We start from the raw sequence: 19,902 nt of genomic DNA, 5'->3' as shown, positions 1-19,902 counted from the left end.
ATGTTAGTATTTGAAATTTTTTGTTTAGCTATGAGTACAATAATAACAATAACAACAAACTCAATATATTTTTATAAGTAAGGTTTCGAAGAGTAGTGCATACTTAAGTTGCTCGGACACATATGCAGGTGTTCGACACAAGTGCGGATCTAGAAGTTGGTTCCTTCGAGATGTAAATCCTAAGATTCGGGAATACAAATCCTAGTACGGATACGGGTGTGGGGATCTGGCTAAAAATAATTCAAAAAAATAAAAATATAAAAATATGTCTAAATTATGAGAAATTTTGAGGAATACTTATTTATAACTTGCAAAGCATGAATTTCTTTTTTAATCTCAAGTTGTAGATAAGTAAAGGATTTATTTTCTATATAAAATATGCTATTTTCTTCCCTAGTTTTGGTTCTTATTTTCGGAATCAAGTTGCATCTCGTCTTGAATTTTTCCGTCCGTCGTGATCAAAGTACCCAAAATTATTTGGCCAGATTCGATACGGATCTCATACCAACACCTATACTAGTATCGTGTCGACACGGGTGTGGCACCTAAACGGCCATCGGTGGGTTAGCCATTTGGTAGAGATAATTTTGCCTACTCCTTTTACACAACGAATATTTTATTCCACTCCAAAAATACAAGTGAAATAATACTAAAGAGAGAAAATACAAATGCTTTAAGAAGATAAGAAGGCAAATGAGAGGTGTGTTTAAATCCTAAACATTAGGCCTCCTTTTATAGGAAAAATATCTCTACCAAATGGCTAACCCACCGATGTGGGATTTGCCAAATTCAACAAATCTCCACCTTGCCAAAATTCCACATCTTCAATTTTTCTCTCAATAACAAATTTTGGTTATGTCTTCATCTTCAATCTTCAGTGTTTAACAATGTTGATCAAATCCAAACAATGTTGAAACTTGATCACAATTACCACCTTTGTCAGCATATCAGCAGGATTTAGGATTTAAACACACCTCTCATTTGCCTTCTTATCTTCTTAAGGCATTTGTATTTTCTCTCTTTAGTATTATTTCACTTATATTTTTGGAGTGGAATAAAATATTGGTTGTGTTCGAGGAGTAGGCAAAATTAGCTGAACCTCGTAAATTCTGGTGTTTCTTTTATTGTTGCTTTATTGTCTTATTTATTATTTGGTAGCTGTCATAATTTTTGGTATAGTAGTTGTGACTTATTCACCCTATATACATTTGGCTTCCGCAACAGGAGCAACTTAGGTGTGTACGCATATCTTATCCTTATTTATAAATATTTTGAAAATCAAACTTCAAAATTTGAACATCAACAACAACAACAACAAACCAGTATAATCCCACTTAGTGGGGTCTGGGGAGGATAGTGTGTACGCAGACCTTATCCCTACCCTAGGGTAGAGAGACTGTTTCTAAAATTTGAACATCAAATGAAATATTAAATTACTTATTCAGAGCAGAAAAGAAAAAGAAAAAGAAGTAGAAGAAATTAATACTTTCATGACCTATAAAAATCTCTAAAATGGACAACAATGATGTTGGAACTCGTCTTTATTAGTATAGATACCTATAACACCCTCACAAATCATTATATATGCTACATACAACTAACATGGTTGATATAAAATACAAATGAAAAGAAGCCAATACACACATTGGCCTACTATTATTGCCTATTTGCTCAATACTGTTAATGTTATGTAATGGCAAAATGAGTTGTACCAGGCACAGATACTGCTCATTCCTCTCTCCTGTTGTGATTGTCGCAGCTCATTGCATTAGGGAAGGAACAACAAACCCGATGAGTTCCCACCAATGGTGTCTGGGGAGGGTAGTGTGTATGCAGATCTTACCCCTACCTTGGGAGCGCAGAGAGGCTGTTTTCGATAGACCCTCGGCTAGAGACACATTAGGGAAGGAAGGCAGCAATAGACGTTCTGCTTCCGTGCCCCCATAAGCAAAGCATTGTTATGATTTATGAACATAGCCTTCACAGTTGTACTTGTTAAATTGACACTAGAAAGGTGAAACAAATTTGTTTGCAGGGCATTAAACAAAAGGTGGCTAGATAATAAATAACTAGCAATTGGAAAAGTGAATACCACTCATCAGCTCATTTAACAAGCTGATTTCCATGTTGAAAGTGCATATCCGATACGACCTTTCCATCCCTGCAGTAGCCATTCATTATCTACATCGATCACGAAATTCTTGTCGTACACCTTGAATCGTTCCGTTGCCATTCTCATGATCTCCTCATCCAAAGGTAGCTGTCGAAAACCAGCTTTCATAATTCGGTCTTGCCACTGCTTGTATGATTCTGGTCTCTCAATTCTCTCAGCTGCTTCACACGCGATGACATTCTTTGCCTCGCGACCAAGCATGTTCTTTTCAATCAGCATTCTCTCGTGCACTTCCCGGGGAATATTAGCTTCAAGCATATCAAACAAGGACGAGTAATGGAAAAGAGCCTCGCGGAATCGTGTGATAAAGAATGGGGAATTATAAGCACCATTTACAATCCCCAGTATGAAAACGTCTGGATTCGACTTCCTGATAAGATTCAGAAAAACATCTCTTGGACTATTTACATCCACAGTCTCATCGAGCAGATGCCTAAAACGGTACAAACAGTTCACGACAAGAATCTCACCGTTATTGATCTTAAGATCCTCGAGTTTAATCGTTTCCCACTTCTGCGCTATAGCATTGAACTCAAAAGGAACATTGAAACTCTTTGCATAATTAGTTAACCGTCTCCCCGTTTCCTCAACCCTCACTGCTGGTCGAAAACCAGGATATGGAAAATCAATCCCAGTTATACGAAGCTTGGGAGGTCCACCCGGTCTAGAAGAGAGACGTTGTATGATGGCAGGCCATTGGAAACCCCACATAATACCAATATCTATAATATGTACTGTTGAAGCATTTTCAGCTAAATTCATAATTGCCTTATTTGAGAAAAAGATAGAGATCTTCCTGAACGGGCAGGCAGCAAGCAGTAGCTGGTAACCTTTCAAGACATCAGCCGCTGATGCAGGCAGTGTAATAAGGGCTCTATAGATATGAGTACCAGAACCCGCCATCCGTGCCTCAAGACCATCAGCAAAATAATAGGCTAACCTCTGCATCCCGTCCCCCATCGGAGAACAACATTGCCTGATCTGCTTCAGAAGCTCATTTGCTGTCCTTCGATTATCAGCAGCAACAGCTTGTGCACAAAGTATCAAGAGTGTTCCCAAGTCTACTACATCTCTTTTACCCCCTTGTTTCTTTGCTTGTGAATTCTTACTCAATTCCACTACATCTTGTTTATTCCCTTGTTTATTTCCTTGTGACTTCTTACCATTAGATCCCTTTGAAACGCCGTTCTGTAACACATTGCGCCTTGGTATGGTCTGCCAGGACTCGCGAAGAGCAGACTCATTTTTTCCTGCACTGCATAGCAGCACCCTATCGAACATTTCAGATCGAACAGTTGATTCAGAAAACACCGCAGACTGCTTGTTATTTCTCTCTTCAGTTAAATCTACTACATCTTCTTGAAGAGGGTTTTTCTTCCCTCTTGACCTTTCAGGAGATTGCCTTTCTCCATATTTCTCAACCTTTACTAATGCATCATTTCTCTCTTCATTTTGCTCGCCCCCCACGACATTATACCTCACATCAGCAAACAAACTATTACCCCGAGGAATGAACTTACTTGCCTCCTCCACCCCTTTCTTAAACTGCATAATAGACTCGCTGTCACAAAATATATCAGGAATCCTAAGTGTGCTCACAGGAGAATCCCCCAGCACATCCGGGACAGTGCTTGACGAACTGTGAGGCGACCAAGAAGTTGAACGCAAAGCAACACCATCAAGAAAACGTGGCACCTGTGACACGTCATACCCACCGAGATCAAGATTCCAATTCGGGCATAGTATGCCATCACGACCATCATTTCCACTATAGTAAAAGCCGCTACGTTCCCTACTATTATATCCATTCTGACCTAAATCGGACAGTTTCTCAAGATTCGGGGGAGGAGGGTACTCCTCCCCGATAACTTCATAAAACGATCTTTCTGTAACTCGAAGAGCTGCAGACTCTTGAAACATACAAGACATTTCTTCAATATCCTCTTCCATAAGCATCTGATTTATATACTTAAGCACCACATCACTAAAATCATAATCTTCTTCTGCAGTTGATCGGACTAAAGTATTTGATTGAAATGGACTAATATCAACATGATTATTGTTGACTAAATTATCACTAACTCTGAGATTATTAATCAGATTTGGATCAGGTAAAAATGATTGAGCTTCATCCTCTATTTTAATTGCAGATCCTGCCTCATATAAACCCATGAAACCTCTATCAATTTTCATCTAATCTGCAATAATCAAGAATTTGAAACCCAAAAATGTCAACTCCAAATAAAATCCTTTTCAATGGATAAAAGTAGCCTTAAAAGAAGGAATTTTCACAACAACATGCTAATAAGGGGGAAAAAAGGGCAGCCGGATGCACTAAGCTCCCGTTATGCGGGAGGTACGGGAAGGGTTAGACCACAATAGTCTATTGTACGCAACCTTACCCTACATTTCTGCAAGAAGGTGTTTCTACGGCTCGAACCCGTGACCATGGTAGTAACTTTACTAGTTACGTCAAGGCTCTCCTTCTACAACAACGTGCTAATAATACATCAAAATACAATACTCTCAAGCACTGACTGGACACGGTATTTAAAAAAAAGACGTGGTCTAAAAAAAATCACATATTTGTATGGTTATGAATCGTTTCATTAAGGCTAAAATGAGAAGTTTGGTAAATTATTTTCTAACTATAGAAAGTTAACAAAATACATCACATAAATTGGGACAGATGAAGTGAAATTTTAGCTAGATCACCAGAATTGAGCTTACTATCAACATAGCAAAAGACAACGTTATCTTCCAAATGAAAAATATAACCAATAAATAGAAAAATACCTTGTAATAACGTACACTTGTTTCAATTTGTATAATGTAGTAACTGTTGGTGCGAAGAATTGACGAAGATAGAGGAATTTACCTGCAATTTTGAGGAACATAAGAGTCAAAGCAGGGAGCAGAGCACAAGGAAAAACAGAGAAAAAAAAATGGTAGTATTAAATAAGAGTTAATTAATGGTTAATTAACTATCTGAAATTAAATTACACTATTTCTTTTATTTGTAACACAAAAAATCACATATTTATGCCTATATTACTTCAAAAGTAACTTGGCCGGATTCTCAAACTTTTGATGTCTAAATATTATTTCTCAACCATTCCTTTTTTTTTTACATTTTAAAAAAGATGGTAGTTTTTTTAATTTATATTATGAACTTATTGTTATTATTTTTGTCTTAGTTATTTTCAGATGATTTTTTACTATTATTTTTCTTTATTAAAACGGCTCTTATAGAAATAGAGGATAATATTACGTACAATAGACCCTTGTGCTCCGACCTTTTTTCAACCCCATATATAGCGGGAGCTTAATGCATCGAATTGCCCTTTTTAAACTTATTAAGATTTGCTTTTCTTGAGCCGAGGTTCTTTTGGAAACAGTCTCTCTATCTCCACAAGATAAGAGTAAGGTTTGCGTATACATTAGCCTTTTTAGACCCCATAGTGTGGGAATAACCGAGTATATTTTATTGTTAATGTTATATTATAAATTTGTTTATAAAGTAAATAAATTAAATAATAATGTCAAATACATATAATGATAAAACAATAAAATTATTAAGCACAAAGTGACTGGCAGTGCAAAGTCTACTTTTCAAGTCTCTCTGAAATGAAAATAAAAAGGAAAAAGGTGTCAAGGTCTCTATCTAGCATGGACGAAGCAGTCGTTACAAAAAGGCAGTCCATTTTGGTTAATTTGACCCGTTTGGACATAAATGTGACCAATACAGACTTTTAGTGCACATAAATGCTAAATGTTACTCCCTCCGTCTCATATTATGTGTAGTGTTTGTACGCTTATTAAAAAATATTAATGAGACAAGAGATTGGATTATTCTACCCTTATTTATGTCTTAAAATATAATTTATGTTCATTAAATATTTATTCTATTTATGTGTTATTTCCATCTTCAAGAACAATTATTACTAAGGGTAAAAAAGAAAAAAATAATCAATTTTGTCTTGAGCTTCCAAAATGACAAATAATTTGAGACAACTATTTTTAATAACCACGACTGTTAATATAAGACGGAGGGAGTAGTATTTATAAATTTTTGTTTAGGTGTGAGTAAGGGTGTATTGTGGGTCGGGCCCAGCCCGGGACCGTAAAAAGTGCACGGGGCGCCCTATTTGGTCGCCCCCATTTAACCTATACCCACTTTTTTAAAAACTTTTAACTTATACCCACTTTTTAAACAACTTCAACTCCCTTTCTCCTCCTCCTTCTCCTCCTTCATTTTCTTTTTTCTTCTTCTACAACGATGACTTTAACATTGTTCTTTTGATTAATGAAGCTAAAGCAAATATACTGAGGAAGCGAGTTTTCACCCATTTACATACGCAAAAACTTCAGCATCCCTGGAACATATTTAAGAAGGCTATATTTATATATTATTAATAACATTGCAAGGTGCTAACTTTCTGCTGCGTGCTACAGATGAGATGACGACTTTAGACGCAGTACATATGTGCAGCTATTGACAGAGATACAAAGATGCTCACCCATGATCTAAGAGTTTTGAAATTGGATTTTGGATGTAACTTCGATTGCTCTGGCTGAAAGGTTATTACAATGGTAACTTTGAACTCTAGGGAAAATGGACTGCAAAGATGATTATATCAGCAAATATACCCAGTGAAGTTTCCCAGTTACAACACAAAAAGAGCTAAAGTTTTCCAATTTACAACAAAAAATTTCAGCTTTCGCCAGTTACAAAATAAAAACTTCAGCTCTAGAGTTGAACTTCAGGCCCGGCTACTAGAATGCTGAAGTTTTGCATGATTGTCTTTGCTACTTCAGCCCCGTGTGCTGAAGTTATGCGAAAAAGCGGGTACGCTTGCAATTTTTTTGCAAAGGGGGCACAAATTAAAATGTAACACAAAAAGCGGGTATAGATGCAAAAGCCCCCCGGGACCGCGTGCCAAACAGGCCGGTCTCTAGTGGTGTAAAAGCCCATAGCGGGCCGGTCATTACCAAAAAGCCCGGGACCAGCAGGCGGGCCTGGGCCGGTTCAACTGGGCCAAACGGCTATTTTTTAATAAAAAAATTAAAAAGGGACAACAGTCAGATATTTAAAATGTAGCCGTCGGACTGTATTTTTAGCCGTTTGGCACTTTCAAAAATAGCCATTTGGCCCCCAAACTTTGTTTTAACTCCAAACTTTTTATAATTACACTTTTTCCAAATTCTCAACTATAAATACCCCCCCCCCCATTCTTTCATTTTTACTCACAAATTCATTAATCTCTCTCATTTCTCAAACTCAAATTGAAGTATTCAAGTCTTCACTCATCTCTCATTTCTCAAACTCCAATAATTAATTCAAGTTAAATCATGCCCGGTGATTCTAGATTGTACCCATTTGTTTTGGAACACTTTAATGTGGTAGAAGAAAATGAAGAAGTTTACATAATAAAGTGCAAGAACTGTGGTCGAGTCTACACTCGTCGTCGAAAGGAGGGCACATGCTCTTTAAGCAGGCATATAAAGAGTTGTCTTGCACGTTCTCCAGACATTCGTATTTAAGATTTTAAGTTGATTTGAGATAATTTGTGTTATTTTAAAATTATTAGACGTATTATGCTTAATGTTCTAGTTTGTTAGATTAATTTGAAGTATTAAATGTAAACTTTAATTTACAGCTTTGATACTAAGTATTAAATGTAAACTTTAATTTGAACTATATCTATAGCTTATATATATTATATATAATATATCTACATATTGCACTATTATATATATAAATATATATGTAACGATCCGACCGGTCGTTTTGAGCTTTTGTACTTTGACCGCCAGTTCTCGGGTATGACTTGCCCCGTGTGGTGTATTATGACTTATGTAAATCGTTGGTTTTGGTTTTCAGGGTAATCGGCATGAAATTTGGAAGAACAGTCCTCAATTTGAAACTTAAAATTTGAAAGGTTTGACCAAGATTTGATTTGTTTGTATATGATCTCGGATCGGGATTTTTATGATTTGGTTAGCTCCGTTAGGTGATTTGGGACTTAGGAGCGTGATCGAAATGCATTTTGGAAGTCCGTGGAAGGTTTAGGCTTGAATTGGCGAAATTGAGATTTCGGCGTTTTCCGGTTGGTAGGTGAGATTTTGATATAGAGGTCAGAATGAAATTTCGGAAGTTGCAGTATTTCCGTTGTATCATTTGGGATGTGTGTGCAAAATTTCAGGTCATTCGGACGAGATTTGATAGACTTTTTGATCGAAAGTAAAATTTAAGAGTTCTTGGAGTTCTTAGGCTTGAATCCTGTGTTAAATTGGTGATTTGATGTTGTTGTGAGAGTTCCGAAGTTTTGAACAAGTTTGAACAATGTCATGGGATGTGTTGGTACAATTGGTCTGAAGTTCCGGGGAGTTCCAGGTAGGTTCCGGGATGTTTTAGGCTGAAAATCATAGTTGTAGTAGGTCCAGAAAAGTTGCAAGCCTCGGAACCCACCAGCGCGGTCCGCACAAAATGAAGTGCGGCCGCGGTAGGTGTTGTGCGGACCGCACAAAATGCAGTGCGGCTGCGGTGGGGAACATTTCACTTGTCCTACTTCGGAAGCTCATATCTTTTGATCTATAAGAAATTTTGAGATAATTTAAAAATGAAAGTTGTAGCCCTTCGTGTCTAGTTTCCAGAAAAGTAAAGATATCATAATTTGGACATTTTTAGCGAAAGTTATGGCCAAAATACTAAAGCATGTCACTGTAGATGAAAACATGTGCGGCCGCAGTCGTTTTTGTGCGGACCGCGGTCGTTTTTGTGCGGTCTGCAGAGGTGAAAATCTGTGGGGTACTCTATAAATACAAGGTTTTGGATTTTATTTAATATTTTGACCTAGAGAGCTCGGATATTGGCGATCTTTCGAAGGTTTTTCAAGAAATTCATCGAGGTAAGTGATTCTAACTTAGATTTGGCTAGAACACATGAATCTATCATTGAATTCATCATTTAATTCGTGAGTTGGGATGGAATTTGGGAAGAAAAGTTGTGGAATCTTCCAAAAATATAAAATGATGATTTGAAGGATCAAATAGTACCGGAATTGGATAATTTTGGTATGGTTAACTCGTGAGGATATGAGGATTCTGAAAATATAAATTTTACCCGATTTCGAGACGTGGGCCCGGGGCTCGAATTTTGGTAAATTCGGGAATCGTGCCCTTTGTTGGTTGTTTTCGCTTGGGCTTTGTTTCCTTAGCATATTGTGACATATTCATTCTGATTTTGGATAGATTCGATGCGTGTGGAGGCCGATTTGAGGAGCAAAGGCATCGCGGGCTAGAGTTTGGACTGGATCAAGATAAGTAATGATTGTAAATACTGTCCTGAGGATTTGAAACCCCGGATTACACGTCGTTGTGTTACTTTGAGGTAACTCACACGCTAGATAACGAGCGTGGAGCGGTGTACCATTGGGGACTGTGACTTGGTCTGTCATGTACGACTGTTAAGTCACGTATTTGATTTGAAATCTTATGATATTTCATGTTTTAGAGATTTATATTATATTTTGGGTTGTATGCCATGTTTGGGGCCTTGTGCCGACCTGCTGAGACCCTTAGGGCACTTTCACTATTTTTCCTCACTCTATTTGTTTTGAAAGCATGTCCTCAGTCATGTTTTACATGTTTATTGTTTAAATCTGGTTTTATCACTTTATTTCTTAAAAATATGAAAACTGTTTGGGCTGGGTTACCTGTTTTACTGATGGTCCAAGTGATCGTGAGTTGATGATTGAGATAGACCGAGGGTCTGACTGTGAGGTTGATGACTGAGATAGACTGAGAGTCTAATTGTGAGGTTAATGACTGAGAGAGGCCGAGGGCCTGGTTGTGAGGATTATATTTCTATGGATCGGGTTGCACGTCGTAGCAATATATATATGGATCGGGCTGCACGCCGCAGCGATATATGGATCGGGCTGCGCGCCGCAGCGGTTACTATATGGTACCTATTGAGCGTAAGTGCTGAGTGTAAGTATTGATTGGTAAGAGTTGAGTCACGAGTGACTGAGAGGCTAGCCCGAGGGGCAATAGATATATATACATGCACCTGAGTGATGCTTTGTCGGAGAGACCTGTTTATGAACTTATTGATTTTTACTCCTCTTTAAGTGAGTTTCTATCGAATATGTTGATTTATTGATTGCTTTCACTCATCTTTATACCGAGCCTCTGTCGAAAACATTGAATAAATGTTTCTAAACAACTTTCATTTAAGCTGGGGCTTATGAGATGTTCAGAACTTAACCACTGATTTGGCTTTTGATATTTCTACTGAGATTTTCTTGTTATGAGGTATTTATGACTCATGTTTTGTCCGAGGAGCCAATTATGATTTTCATCTCCTTTATTAAAAAATGGTATTGAACCCCTACTGAAACCGTTGGAAGATATTTTTAAATGATTTTTATCAAAAGTTGGATTTTAAACGAGATGTCACTCGTACTCTGATTTGAAAGCTTGTTGTACTTATTGAGTTTAACATAAATGTGGATTCATTGTTTCTTACTGCTCAGTCTTTATTTACTCTTATTACTTACTGGGTTGGCGTACTCACATTACTCCTTGCACCTCGTGTGCAGATTCAGGTATTTCGGAACCCGGTAGCGGGTGTTGGATGCTCAGACGCGGAGTCATCAGGGTTAGCAAGGTGGTTGTACGACGTTCGCAACACTGCTTCCTTCCTCTCATTTCATTTCTGTACTTAGTACATTTTGACTGTTTTTGTAGTATTCAGACCTTGGTAGATGTTCATGGCTAGTGACACCCTGATATCGGGCTTGTATGTTATTTCCACACTGTTCATTCAGACTTATGTTATGAGATATTGTTTAATTAAAGGCTTAAAAATGACTCTTAATGATTAAGGGGTTAATATGGGTGTTGTGTCGGCTGGCCTTGTCTTCACGAGAGGTGCCATCACGACGGGCCGGTTTGGGGTCGTGACATATATATCTCTAATACATACATACATATATATATATAGTATATTATATATACTATATCTATATCTATAATATATATATATATATATATTATAGATATAGATATAGATATAGATATAGTATATATAATATATATAAGCTATATATTATATAAAGCAATATATAATTATATATATATATATATACTATATATATTTATATAGCTATATATAAGCAATTTATATTAGTATATACATATATAGTTTACAAGAAATTGCCTTAGATAAAAAAAAAAGCCCCTTTAGGCCCGACCCATTTAGCTCGGGACCATGTGGGCTTAGAACCGCAGTGGGCCGATTCCACTCATTTGGCCCGTTAGGCCCGGGACCGTTTGGCCCGGGACCGCCAAAGCCCCGACCACCAAAGCCCAGGCCCGTTTGTCCTGGACCACAATACAGCCTTAGGTATGAGTACAATAATAACAATAACAACAAGCTCAATATATTTTTATAAATGAGCTTTAGAAAGAGTAGTGTATACCTACAATGGCGAAGCTCAGAATTTTTCTAAGGGCGTTCAAATTTGAAAGAAGTGAAAAAAGTCCCTACAAAGGGTGTTCAATATGTGTTATATACCTCTAAAACGTAATATTTTACCAACATATACAGTGTAATTTTTCGATGAAGGGTGGTCAATTGACCACCTTTATGACCATATAACTTCGCCCATATATACCTAAGTTGCTCGGACACAGATACGGGTGTCCGACACGAGTGCAGATCTAGAGGTTGGTTCTTTCGAGATGTAAATCCTAAGATTCCGGGATACAGATCCTAGTACGGATACGGGTATGGGGATATGACTAAAAGTAATTCAAAAAATTAAAAATATAAAATATGTCTAAATTATGAGAAACTTTGAGGAATACTTATTTATAGCTTGTAAAGTGTGAATTTCTTTTTTAATCTCAAGTTGTAGATAAGTAAAGAATTGATTTCCTAGATAAAATATGTTATTTTCCTCCCTAGTTTTGGTTCTTATTTCAGGAATCAAATTGCATCTCGCCTTGAATTTTTCCGTCCGTCGTGTTCAAAGTACCCAAAATTATTTGACGAGACCGGTACGGATCTCATACCCACACCAGTCCGGCAGATCAAGAACGTCGCCCGGTGCCCATGAAATCGCTGCAGAGGAAGAGAGGAAGGCACGATTACAAAACCAGCTTTCGCCATAGACAGAACTGATAAAGCACTAGATGCACCACTTACGAGCGTAGCTCCATTCCTCAGCGAAAGGCACCACTTACGACACATGCTAGCGTCGTGTCGACACGGGTGTATCACCTAAACTGCCGTGTCGGAGCAACTTAGGTGTGTACGCATATCTTATCCCTATTTATAAGTATTTTTAAAAATCAAACTTCAAAATTTGAACATCAAACGAAATATTAAAATACTTATTCGGAAAAGAAAAGAAAAAGAAAAAGAAGTAGACGAAATTAATACGTTCATGAACTATAAAAATCTCTATTTTAATGTGTGAGTTTAATACTCTGATTGTCTGCCATCCCTTCTTCTTCTTCTTCTTTTTTTTTTTTTTGAATTTTTGTTATCCCAATATAACAGAAAATAAATATATTTTTGAGAAAAATATCCCACTTTATTTGCATGCCACGTCACTATTGTTATCCACTGGACTTATCTATTATCTCACTGTCTGAATATTCACTGCAACGTTTTAGTTGCACGAACTCGGAACTGAACTTTACTTATATTCTGAATTTCTGATTTAAATTATAAAACTTTAGAGATTCATTTGAAAATGCATTCATCTACTATTTCTCTATCTTTTCCTCCTAATTGTTCAGTATTTAAGAGATCACACAAAAATCAGCTCGAGCAATATTCTTTTACGCCTTTAAATCTTCAGTTTTGTGGATTGCGGAAAGACGCTGCAGTAAAATTTTCATTTTCGCAGCTTAAACGATGTGAGATTCAGAAATCAGTGAGAATTCTGGGGAAAAATAATGTTATAGCAGCTTCAGTAGCTGACAATGGCAGTGCTCCGACGTCGTTTGATTATGATGTAGTTATAATTGGTGCTGGTGTTGGTGGCCATGGAGCTGCATTGCATGCTGTCGAGAAGGTATAGAACTGCTGTTGTTATAACTTGATCTTCGTATTTTATTCTAATGATTCTTATTGTGTTAGAAAATACAACAACAAACAACAACATACCCGGTGTATTCCCACATTGTGGGTATGGGGAGGGTAAAGTGTATGCAGACCTTAGCCCTACCTTGTGGAGGTAGAGAGGTTGTTTCTAAAAGACCCTCGGTTCAAGAATTTAGGGCTCGTTTGGTACGAGGGATAAGGGATAATTAATTTCGGGATTAAATTTGACATGAGTTTATCCCACGTTTGGTTGAGATTAAATCGTGTTATCACTAATCCCGATATGTAGTATTTTTAATCCCATGGGAGGGTGGTATAACTAATCTCAGGATAATTAATCATGTGATAACTTGTTTCCCAACCATACGTCCCCTTAGTGTTAGAAAATCTAGAAAATAGTATGAACAAAGCATGAGGCATGTGAGATACACTGTCATTAAGGATATTCATCCCACATGGCGAATAGTATAGTTAGGCGTATCCTTAGGATTCAAAAAGCTCTACCAAAAGCGGTTTGGATCAGGCCTCAAGCCTATTTTGCGCGTAGGGGGAAATCGACTCATTTTGCTTTGCAGCACAACTCTTGTGTGTGCGAGCCCAATCCTTTTTTCTTGCTCTTTACTAGTCCATTAGAAGGACAATTCTTTATAAAACAAAAGGAGAGCTCTTCTTAATAATGAGGGACACTCCCTTTTGAAATATCCACTAGTTTCTCCAACAAATATTAGGAGAATTGCAACTCATTTCGTGTAGCTTCTGAATATCTATATTAACTTCTCGAGATAAATTAATCTTGTTTGATTCAAATCCAGCAATTAGTCAAATTGATTTTCAATAAGGAAAAGTGCTAAGCAAATTGAGACAGAGGGAGCATAAATTTTTTAATTTTTATTTACATTTTCACGGGGCAAAGGGGGTTCATGAATGGAAATGAAAAATAATGGTGACCTTGGACGTGCAATTTCTTTCCAACTCATTTTGCTTTTTCTAGATTTTTCGCACATTTCTAGAACTTTGTTCTTTGGGTATCACTAATCTCTTGCGAAGTTAAAGTTCTTAGTAATATCCTCGTTAGCATTAGGATTCTTTTGATTAGTACGATTCGTCTGGTATTCTCGTTAAAAAACAAGGCCTTTTACATTCTAAAGGAGCTGAAAACAATTCTATGACCTCAAATCCAAAGAGCAATTTTGCAGCTAATTTTGAGAACCTCATGCTCTTTGGCACTTCAATTGCATTAATAGCATTATTATTACCTTGAGTATGTTGGCTATCCAAAGTTACTAGTTAGTTTTCTTGTATCTCTGACGACTGGAAATTTGTATTATCCTTTTAGGGTCTTAAGACAGCAATCATTGAAGGAGATGTAGTGGGCGGAACTTGTGTAAACAGAGGCTGTGTTCCTTCTAAAGCACTTCTTGCAGTTAGTGGTCGGATGCGGGAACTTAAGAATTTGCACCATTTGAAAGCTTTGGGTTTGCAGGTGATTTCAACTCTTATGCTAAATATCTCTGCATGACTTGGACGTGTTGCAGCATCGAGTAGTTAAATATTCGACCTCACATATATAAGTACTTTCTACAAAAAACTAATCTTTCCTTTGCATTCTATATGATGTTATTTGTGTACAATAGTGTTTAAAATATCAATTTGGTTTATGTATCATATTATTTGTAGCATAAGAAAATATTATAGTGTCCGAAAAGTTAGTTTGATAGAGAAACATCACATCAAGTTTTAAATTTTGAAAAGTTAAATGAATTAGACTTCTGGCAAATTGTGAAAGTTGTATAGAATAACATTGCTAGTGGAATGATGGCAAACATTTTTGAATATCCCAAAAATGGAAAAAGTATCATATAAATTGAAATCGAGGTAATATAAATAGTTTGTTACTTATGCTTCCATAGCATCCTATATATCATTTGGACGTCATCTTGGAAAACTTGGTGTGCCATTTAAGCAGCTTGTCTAAAAGTTGGCAAATATTGTCTGTTCGCCCTACACTTCCAATCCCCATTCTTCAGTTTACTTAAATACCATATTTCCTTTTAGACATCGTCATAAATCTGGCCAAGTCTGCTGATTGATTAATCTCTTTCCATGTCTAATGACAGGTTTCAGCCGCTGGCTATGACAGGCAAGCAGTGGCTGATCATGCTAATAATCTTGCCTTGAAAATTCGTAATAACTTGACAAACTCAATGAAGGCACTTGGTGTGGACATTTTGACCGGAGTGGGTACCATAGTGGTAAGTCGACAAATATCCAAGGGAACTTATTCTAGTTTCAATCTTGACCTACATGCTGATGGTTTCAGTCTTTGAACTCCATAATTATTTCAGGGTCCTCAAAGGGTGAAGTACGGAAAAGCTGGTTTTTCTGACAATGAAGTTACCGCAAGGGATATAATCATCGCTACTGGTTCCGTCCCTTTTGTTCCCAGAGGCATTGAAGTTGATGGTACCTTTTTCTTTGTTATTTCCTGCTTTCCGATATTGTTGTCTGAGATTCCTTGAAAACTCATACTTGGGATATGCTTCTTTTTAGATGCAGTACCCTTTGGAAGGTGAATCCTCGCCATTTAGTCATTTAATTCTTGTTTATTTTCAGGGAAGACTGTTATTACGAGCGACCATGCTCTCAAACTGGAATTTGTCCCTGAATGGATAGCTATAGTAGGAAGTGGTTATATTGGACTTGAATTTAGTGATGTGTACACTGCACTTGGTAGTGAGGTAGTTTCACCTCTTCCTCTTAGTCTCTTCTCTGCAATTCATATATTACGAGCGACCCTGCATTGTGCTTGTTGTTTCAATGCTCTTTAATCTTGATCTTCCTACGATAGTACCTAAACACTTTTAAATTCTCTTAAATGTCAACTTACGCCTAATGGTCATTTTCTTCACAGGTTACCTTTATTGAAGCTTTAGATCAACTTATGCCCGGATTTGATCCTGAAATTAGTAAGTTAGCTCAAAGAGTTCTCGTAAATCCAAGGAAAATTGATTATCATACTGGAGTGTTTGCAACGAAGGTATTGCTCGCTCTGTTTTACGTTGTTTGCATTACAAGTTTCCAGATATCTAAACTATCTTCCCTAATAAATTTTACAGATTACCCCAGCAAAGGATGGGAGACCAGTTGTTATTGAGCTAACTGATGCCAAGACCAAAGAACTGAAGGAAACTTTGGAGGTAACACAATATTACTATTATTCTTTTCTTTTTGCTTTTTTTTCTCAAAACAGGTAGGGGCATTTCACAAACTGTCTGGAGGACATTGCTATAGGCATTTCATGCCAGGGTGGAGGTACCATATAAGCTACGGGTTCGGCAGAACCCAGTAGCTTTTGGCTCGGACCCTGTGTATGTGTTAAAAAAAATTCCTAAATATGTACAAATATTAAATTTCGAACCTAGTAACTTAGATAATCAATGAGTTTAGTGGCATTTCAAACCCATAAACTTCAAATCCTCGCCCTGCCTTTGCTTCACTCTACTATTTTCTATTTATAGGTTGATGCAGCTCTGATTGCAACTGGTAGAGCTCCCTTCACGAATGGTCTAGGGCTGGAAAATGTACGTCTTTGTATAAAAACACATACAAGACTCTACATCTTATGACTGGTTTTTTTGCATTCTAATGGTCAACTTTTGCAGATTAACGTGTTGACACAACGAGGTTTTATTCCTGTTGATGAGCGCATGCGAGTTATTGATGCTGATGGAAAACTGGTTAGTTGGAACTACCCTATGGTCAATATGCTTTTCACATGGCTGTTGATTTTGTTCTTATACTACTTTTACCACTAGGTCCCTCACCTTTATTGTATTGGCGATGCGAATGGTAAAATGATGCTTGCTCATGCAGCCAGTGCTCAGGGAATATCTGGTGTGTGTGGAATTCTGTTATTAATATCTTCTGTATAAGTCAAATATTTTCCCTCAAAATCAATGTCATGTTACTGCTCACAATGATCTTTTCTTATGAAATAGTTGTCGAACAAGTCTCTGGAAGAGATCACGTGCTTAACCATTTGAGCGTTCCAGCTGCTTGTTTTACTCATCCTGAAATCAGCATGGTTGGACTGACTGAGGTGAAAACCGAACTTCTTTCAGTTGGGTACATCATTGCTGATATGCATTTCGTCTCAAATCAGTCATTTTATTTTCCAAAATAATACTTTTCTTGTGAATCAGCTTGTTATGTCAACATATAACTCACTGACCACTTAAATTTTGTTGTGTCTGTGTTGGTAGTACTGTTGTTATGTTCAAGTTTCTTCGCAAACTTCTCTTCATGTTATGCTTCTAATTTATCTCTGTGGGTGTTTGTTAAGAATCGGAGGATGTTAACTATTTGCCATGGTTGATGAGGAGTTGTAGCGAACTGCTTATAATTAGTTTTTTGACGGGCTTCTTCTTTTGCAGCCACAAGCTCGAGAAAAAGCTGAAAAGGACGGGTTTGAGATAAGCATTGCAAAAACAAGTTTTAAGGCAAACACAAAAGCACTTGCAGAAAATGAAGGGGAAGGACTTGCAAAGGTTCTACTCTATCTTTTGGTTCTTTCTTCCCATCACTTTAACGAACAGATGAACTCCGCTAGCTTCCAATATGATTCAATTTCCTAGTTCTCTTGCTACCTTCCTTTTACACGATACGACTAGAAAAATGACTCATGCTGTTGGTAGTGTTTCTGAAGCACGCCGTTAGTTACTACTACTAATTAAGGATTTCGAACATCAGAAAACAACATGCCTGCGATTCCATGTGCTAGAGATTTTGTTATATTGTAATTAAGGTGGCGTATTTTTAGATTCAAATTTATCAGTGTCTAACTTTCAGACCGTTTGTCATCAATCTTTCATATTCTGATTGCGATTATGTAGGATTTGAGATTTTCTGACTTCATTATTGCATATTTGATACAGTTGATATACAGACCGGACACGGGGGAGATTCTTGGAGTTCATATCTTTGGTATGCATGCTGCAGACCTCATTCATGAAGCATCCAACGCCATGGCATTGGGAACAAGAATTCAGGTTATCCATTACACAAGGCTACTACTAAATAATTTATCTCTGAGAAAGTTTATCTATTTCCTCTATGGGTAGGGACTTTCAGTGCTCATGTCCTTTAAACTCCCCACAATACATTGAGCTCTTCTCTTCTTTCCTCTTGGAAGGAAGTATATCTAGACTCTAGAGTTATCCGTTCAGCGGGAAATAAGCCACTACTTGCTTTGTTTATCAATCTTATGAGAGTTAAGGTGACAAAGCAACAGAATGTTGACAATTATTTTTCTGTTGCCCGTCAGGATATAAAGTTTGCAGTGCATGCACATCCAACATTGTCTGAAGTCCTTGATGAACTATTCAAATCAGCTAAGGTAAGCCATCTGAAAAATCTGGGTAATGGTTTTCTTTTGTTCTTAGGAACTTTTGCCAGGCTGGACGAGTAAGAAAGTCAAGACTTTATCGTATATTTAAACTTGATAAATTTAGAACTTTTCGGCCTACATTAGCTAATGGAATTGGAAACTTGTTCCACCAGGTAAACACTCAAGACCATAGCTCAGTGCGCGAACCAATTGCTATCTAGAATTGTGAAGTCTTGGAAGTTTAGAGGAAACAACTGCTTTGCGGGTCTCAGCCAAAGTTCATCTTCCATAAAACATAGAAAGGGGATAAGGATAGATTTGGATAAATCGCTGCATTTCAGGGATGTCAATGGATCTCAATGGGAATCGATATACTGATTCCAGGATATTTTACAAGGCCTAGGAATGACAATAAGGTGAGGTGCAAATCAACATTCAAACTGCTGCTGTACCCAAGAGCCTGTCCTCACATTTTAAAATCTTCACCAATCATATTAGGTTGTATTTTGCATTGGGAGTCCTGCAATGTACAGGGGATGTCCATAGGCAATGCCTCTATTGTTTTATGCTTTGGATGGGTAGTTGTGTGTATTATTTTTTCATCTTCCTTTATCAAGTGAAGCTCTAATAAATTTACTGAAATGACCATCTCTCCTGCAATCTTCTTCTTTGTTCCTTCTGCTCCTTCCCAGAACAAGAGATTCAGGGGTTAATGTTACTTCCTTTTTTTTTGTTGGGGGGGGGGGGGGTAGTGGACATTTTATCTAAGAACTACGAAACATTGTTCAAGGATCCATAGGATCATTACACATAGCTGAGATACCCTCCAAGGCATTCAGATTACCTAGTTTTGCTAGAGTTCTACAATTGCTTTCTAGCACTGTTTTCATACAAGAAACTCCATCCTTGTCCGCGGGCATCTGGGCAGTGGGCACAACAAAGGGTGGAGGGATAACAAAACAGTTGAGCTTATTAGGGTGGCCTTCTTGGTTGCTTCCTTTTGCCAGCAGGTGAGCTACTTCATTCCCGTGTCTGAAATTATGCCGGACCACTAGTTCTTTATTCTTCATGGATATCAACCACCTGCAATTACAGGTTGTCCATTTTCTAACAGGTTTATTACCTGGGTCGAGTCAGTTTCGATTTCAAGTGGAAAAAAGATTTTTTCCAAGGCAAACTCCAAGTGGAGTTATTATTAAATCGCCATTTTTTGTTGAGGAG

At 37.4% G+C, this 19,902-nt stretch overlaps 2 protein-coding genes across 3 annotated transcripts; one reads left to right on the top strand and one right to left on the bottom strand.

Moving 5' to 3' along the window:
- Positions 1–1,454: 1,454 nt before the first annotated feature.
- LOC104246151 (scarecrow-like protein 14) lies at positions 1,455–5,113 on the bottom strand. 2 transcript variants are annotated; one of them, XM_009801915.2, is made up of 2 exons: positions 5,052–5,113; positions 1,455–4,371 (listed from the first exon to the last, which is right to left on the bottom strand). In XM_009801915.2, the coding sequence occupies exon 2, from the start codon at positions 4,364–4,366 to the stop codon at positions 2,108–2,110; it is 2,259 nt and encodes a 752-aa protein (XP_009800217.1). In that variant the 5' UTR covers positions 4,367–4,371; positions 5,052–5,113; the 3' UTR covers positions 1,455–2,107. The 2 variants fall into 2 exon arrangements, with proteins under 2 accessions (XP_009800217.1, XP_009800215.1); XM_009801913.2 differs by having other exon boundaries at positions 4,970–5,111.
- Positions 5,114–12,847: 7,734 nt separating this feature from the next.
- Positions 12,848–19,323, top strand: LOC104246152 (dihydrolipoyl dehydrogenase 2, chloroplastic-like). Its single transcript, XM_009801916.2, has 15 exons — positions 12,848–13,266; positions 14,632–14,778; positions 15,413–15,547; positions 15,641–15,758; positions 15,909–16,033; positions 16,207–16,332; positions 16,412–16,492; positions 16,814–16,876; positions 16,958–17,032; positions 17,111–17,189; positions 17,294–17,394; positions 17,729–17,842; positions 18,230–18,343; positions 18,619–18,690; positions 18,855–19,323. Exons 1-15 carry the CDS (start codon positions 12,943–12,945, stop codon positions 18,900–18,902), a joined length of 1,722 nt encoding a protein of 573 aa, XP_009800218.1. The 5' UTR covers positions 12,848–12,942; the 3' UTR covers positions 18,903–19,323.
- The last annotated feature ends 579 nt before the right edge of the window (positions 19,324–19,902 follow it).

Source organism: Nicotiana sylvestris, chromosome 5 (assembly GCF_000393655.2).
Source record: "Nicotiana sylvestris chromosome 5, ASM39365v2, whole genome shotgun sequence".
In the NCBI taxonomy this organism is placed as follows: domain Eukaryota; kingdom Viridiplantae; phylum Streptophyta; class Magnoliopsida; order Solanales; family Solanaceae; genus Nicotiana; species Nicotiana sylvestris.
This window is presented reverse-complemented; position numbering and strand designations above follow the sequence as displayed.

Coding starts and splice junctions, on each gene's coding strand:
- LOC104246151 (XM_009801915.2), bottom strand. CDS start 4,366: ATGAAAATTGATAGAGGTTTCATGGGTTTATATGAGGCAGGATCTGCA.
- LOC104246152 (XM_009801916.2), top strand. CDS start 12,943: ATGCATTCATCTACTATTTCTCTATCTTTTCCTCCTAATTGTTCAGTA. Junction 16,333..16,411: donor CTGGAGTGTTTGCAACGAAG/GTATTGCTCGCT, acceptor TAAATTTTACAG/ATTACCCCAGCAAAGGATGG. Junction 17,843..18,229: donor AAGGGGAAGGACTTGCAAAG/GTTCTACTCTAT, acceptor TATTTGATACAG/TTGATATACAGACCGGACAC.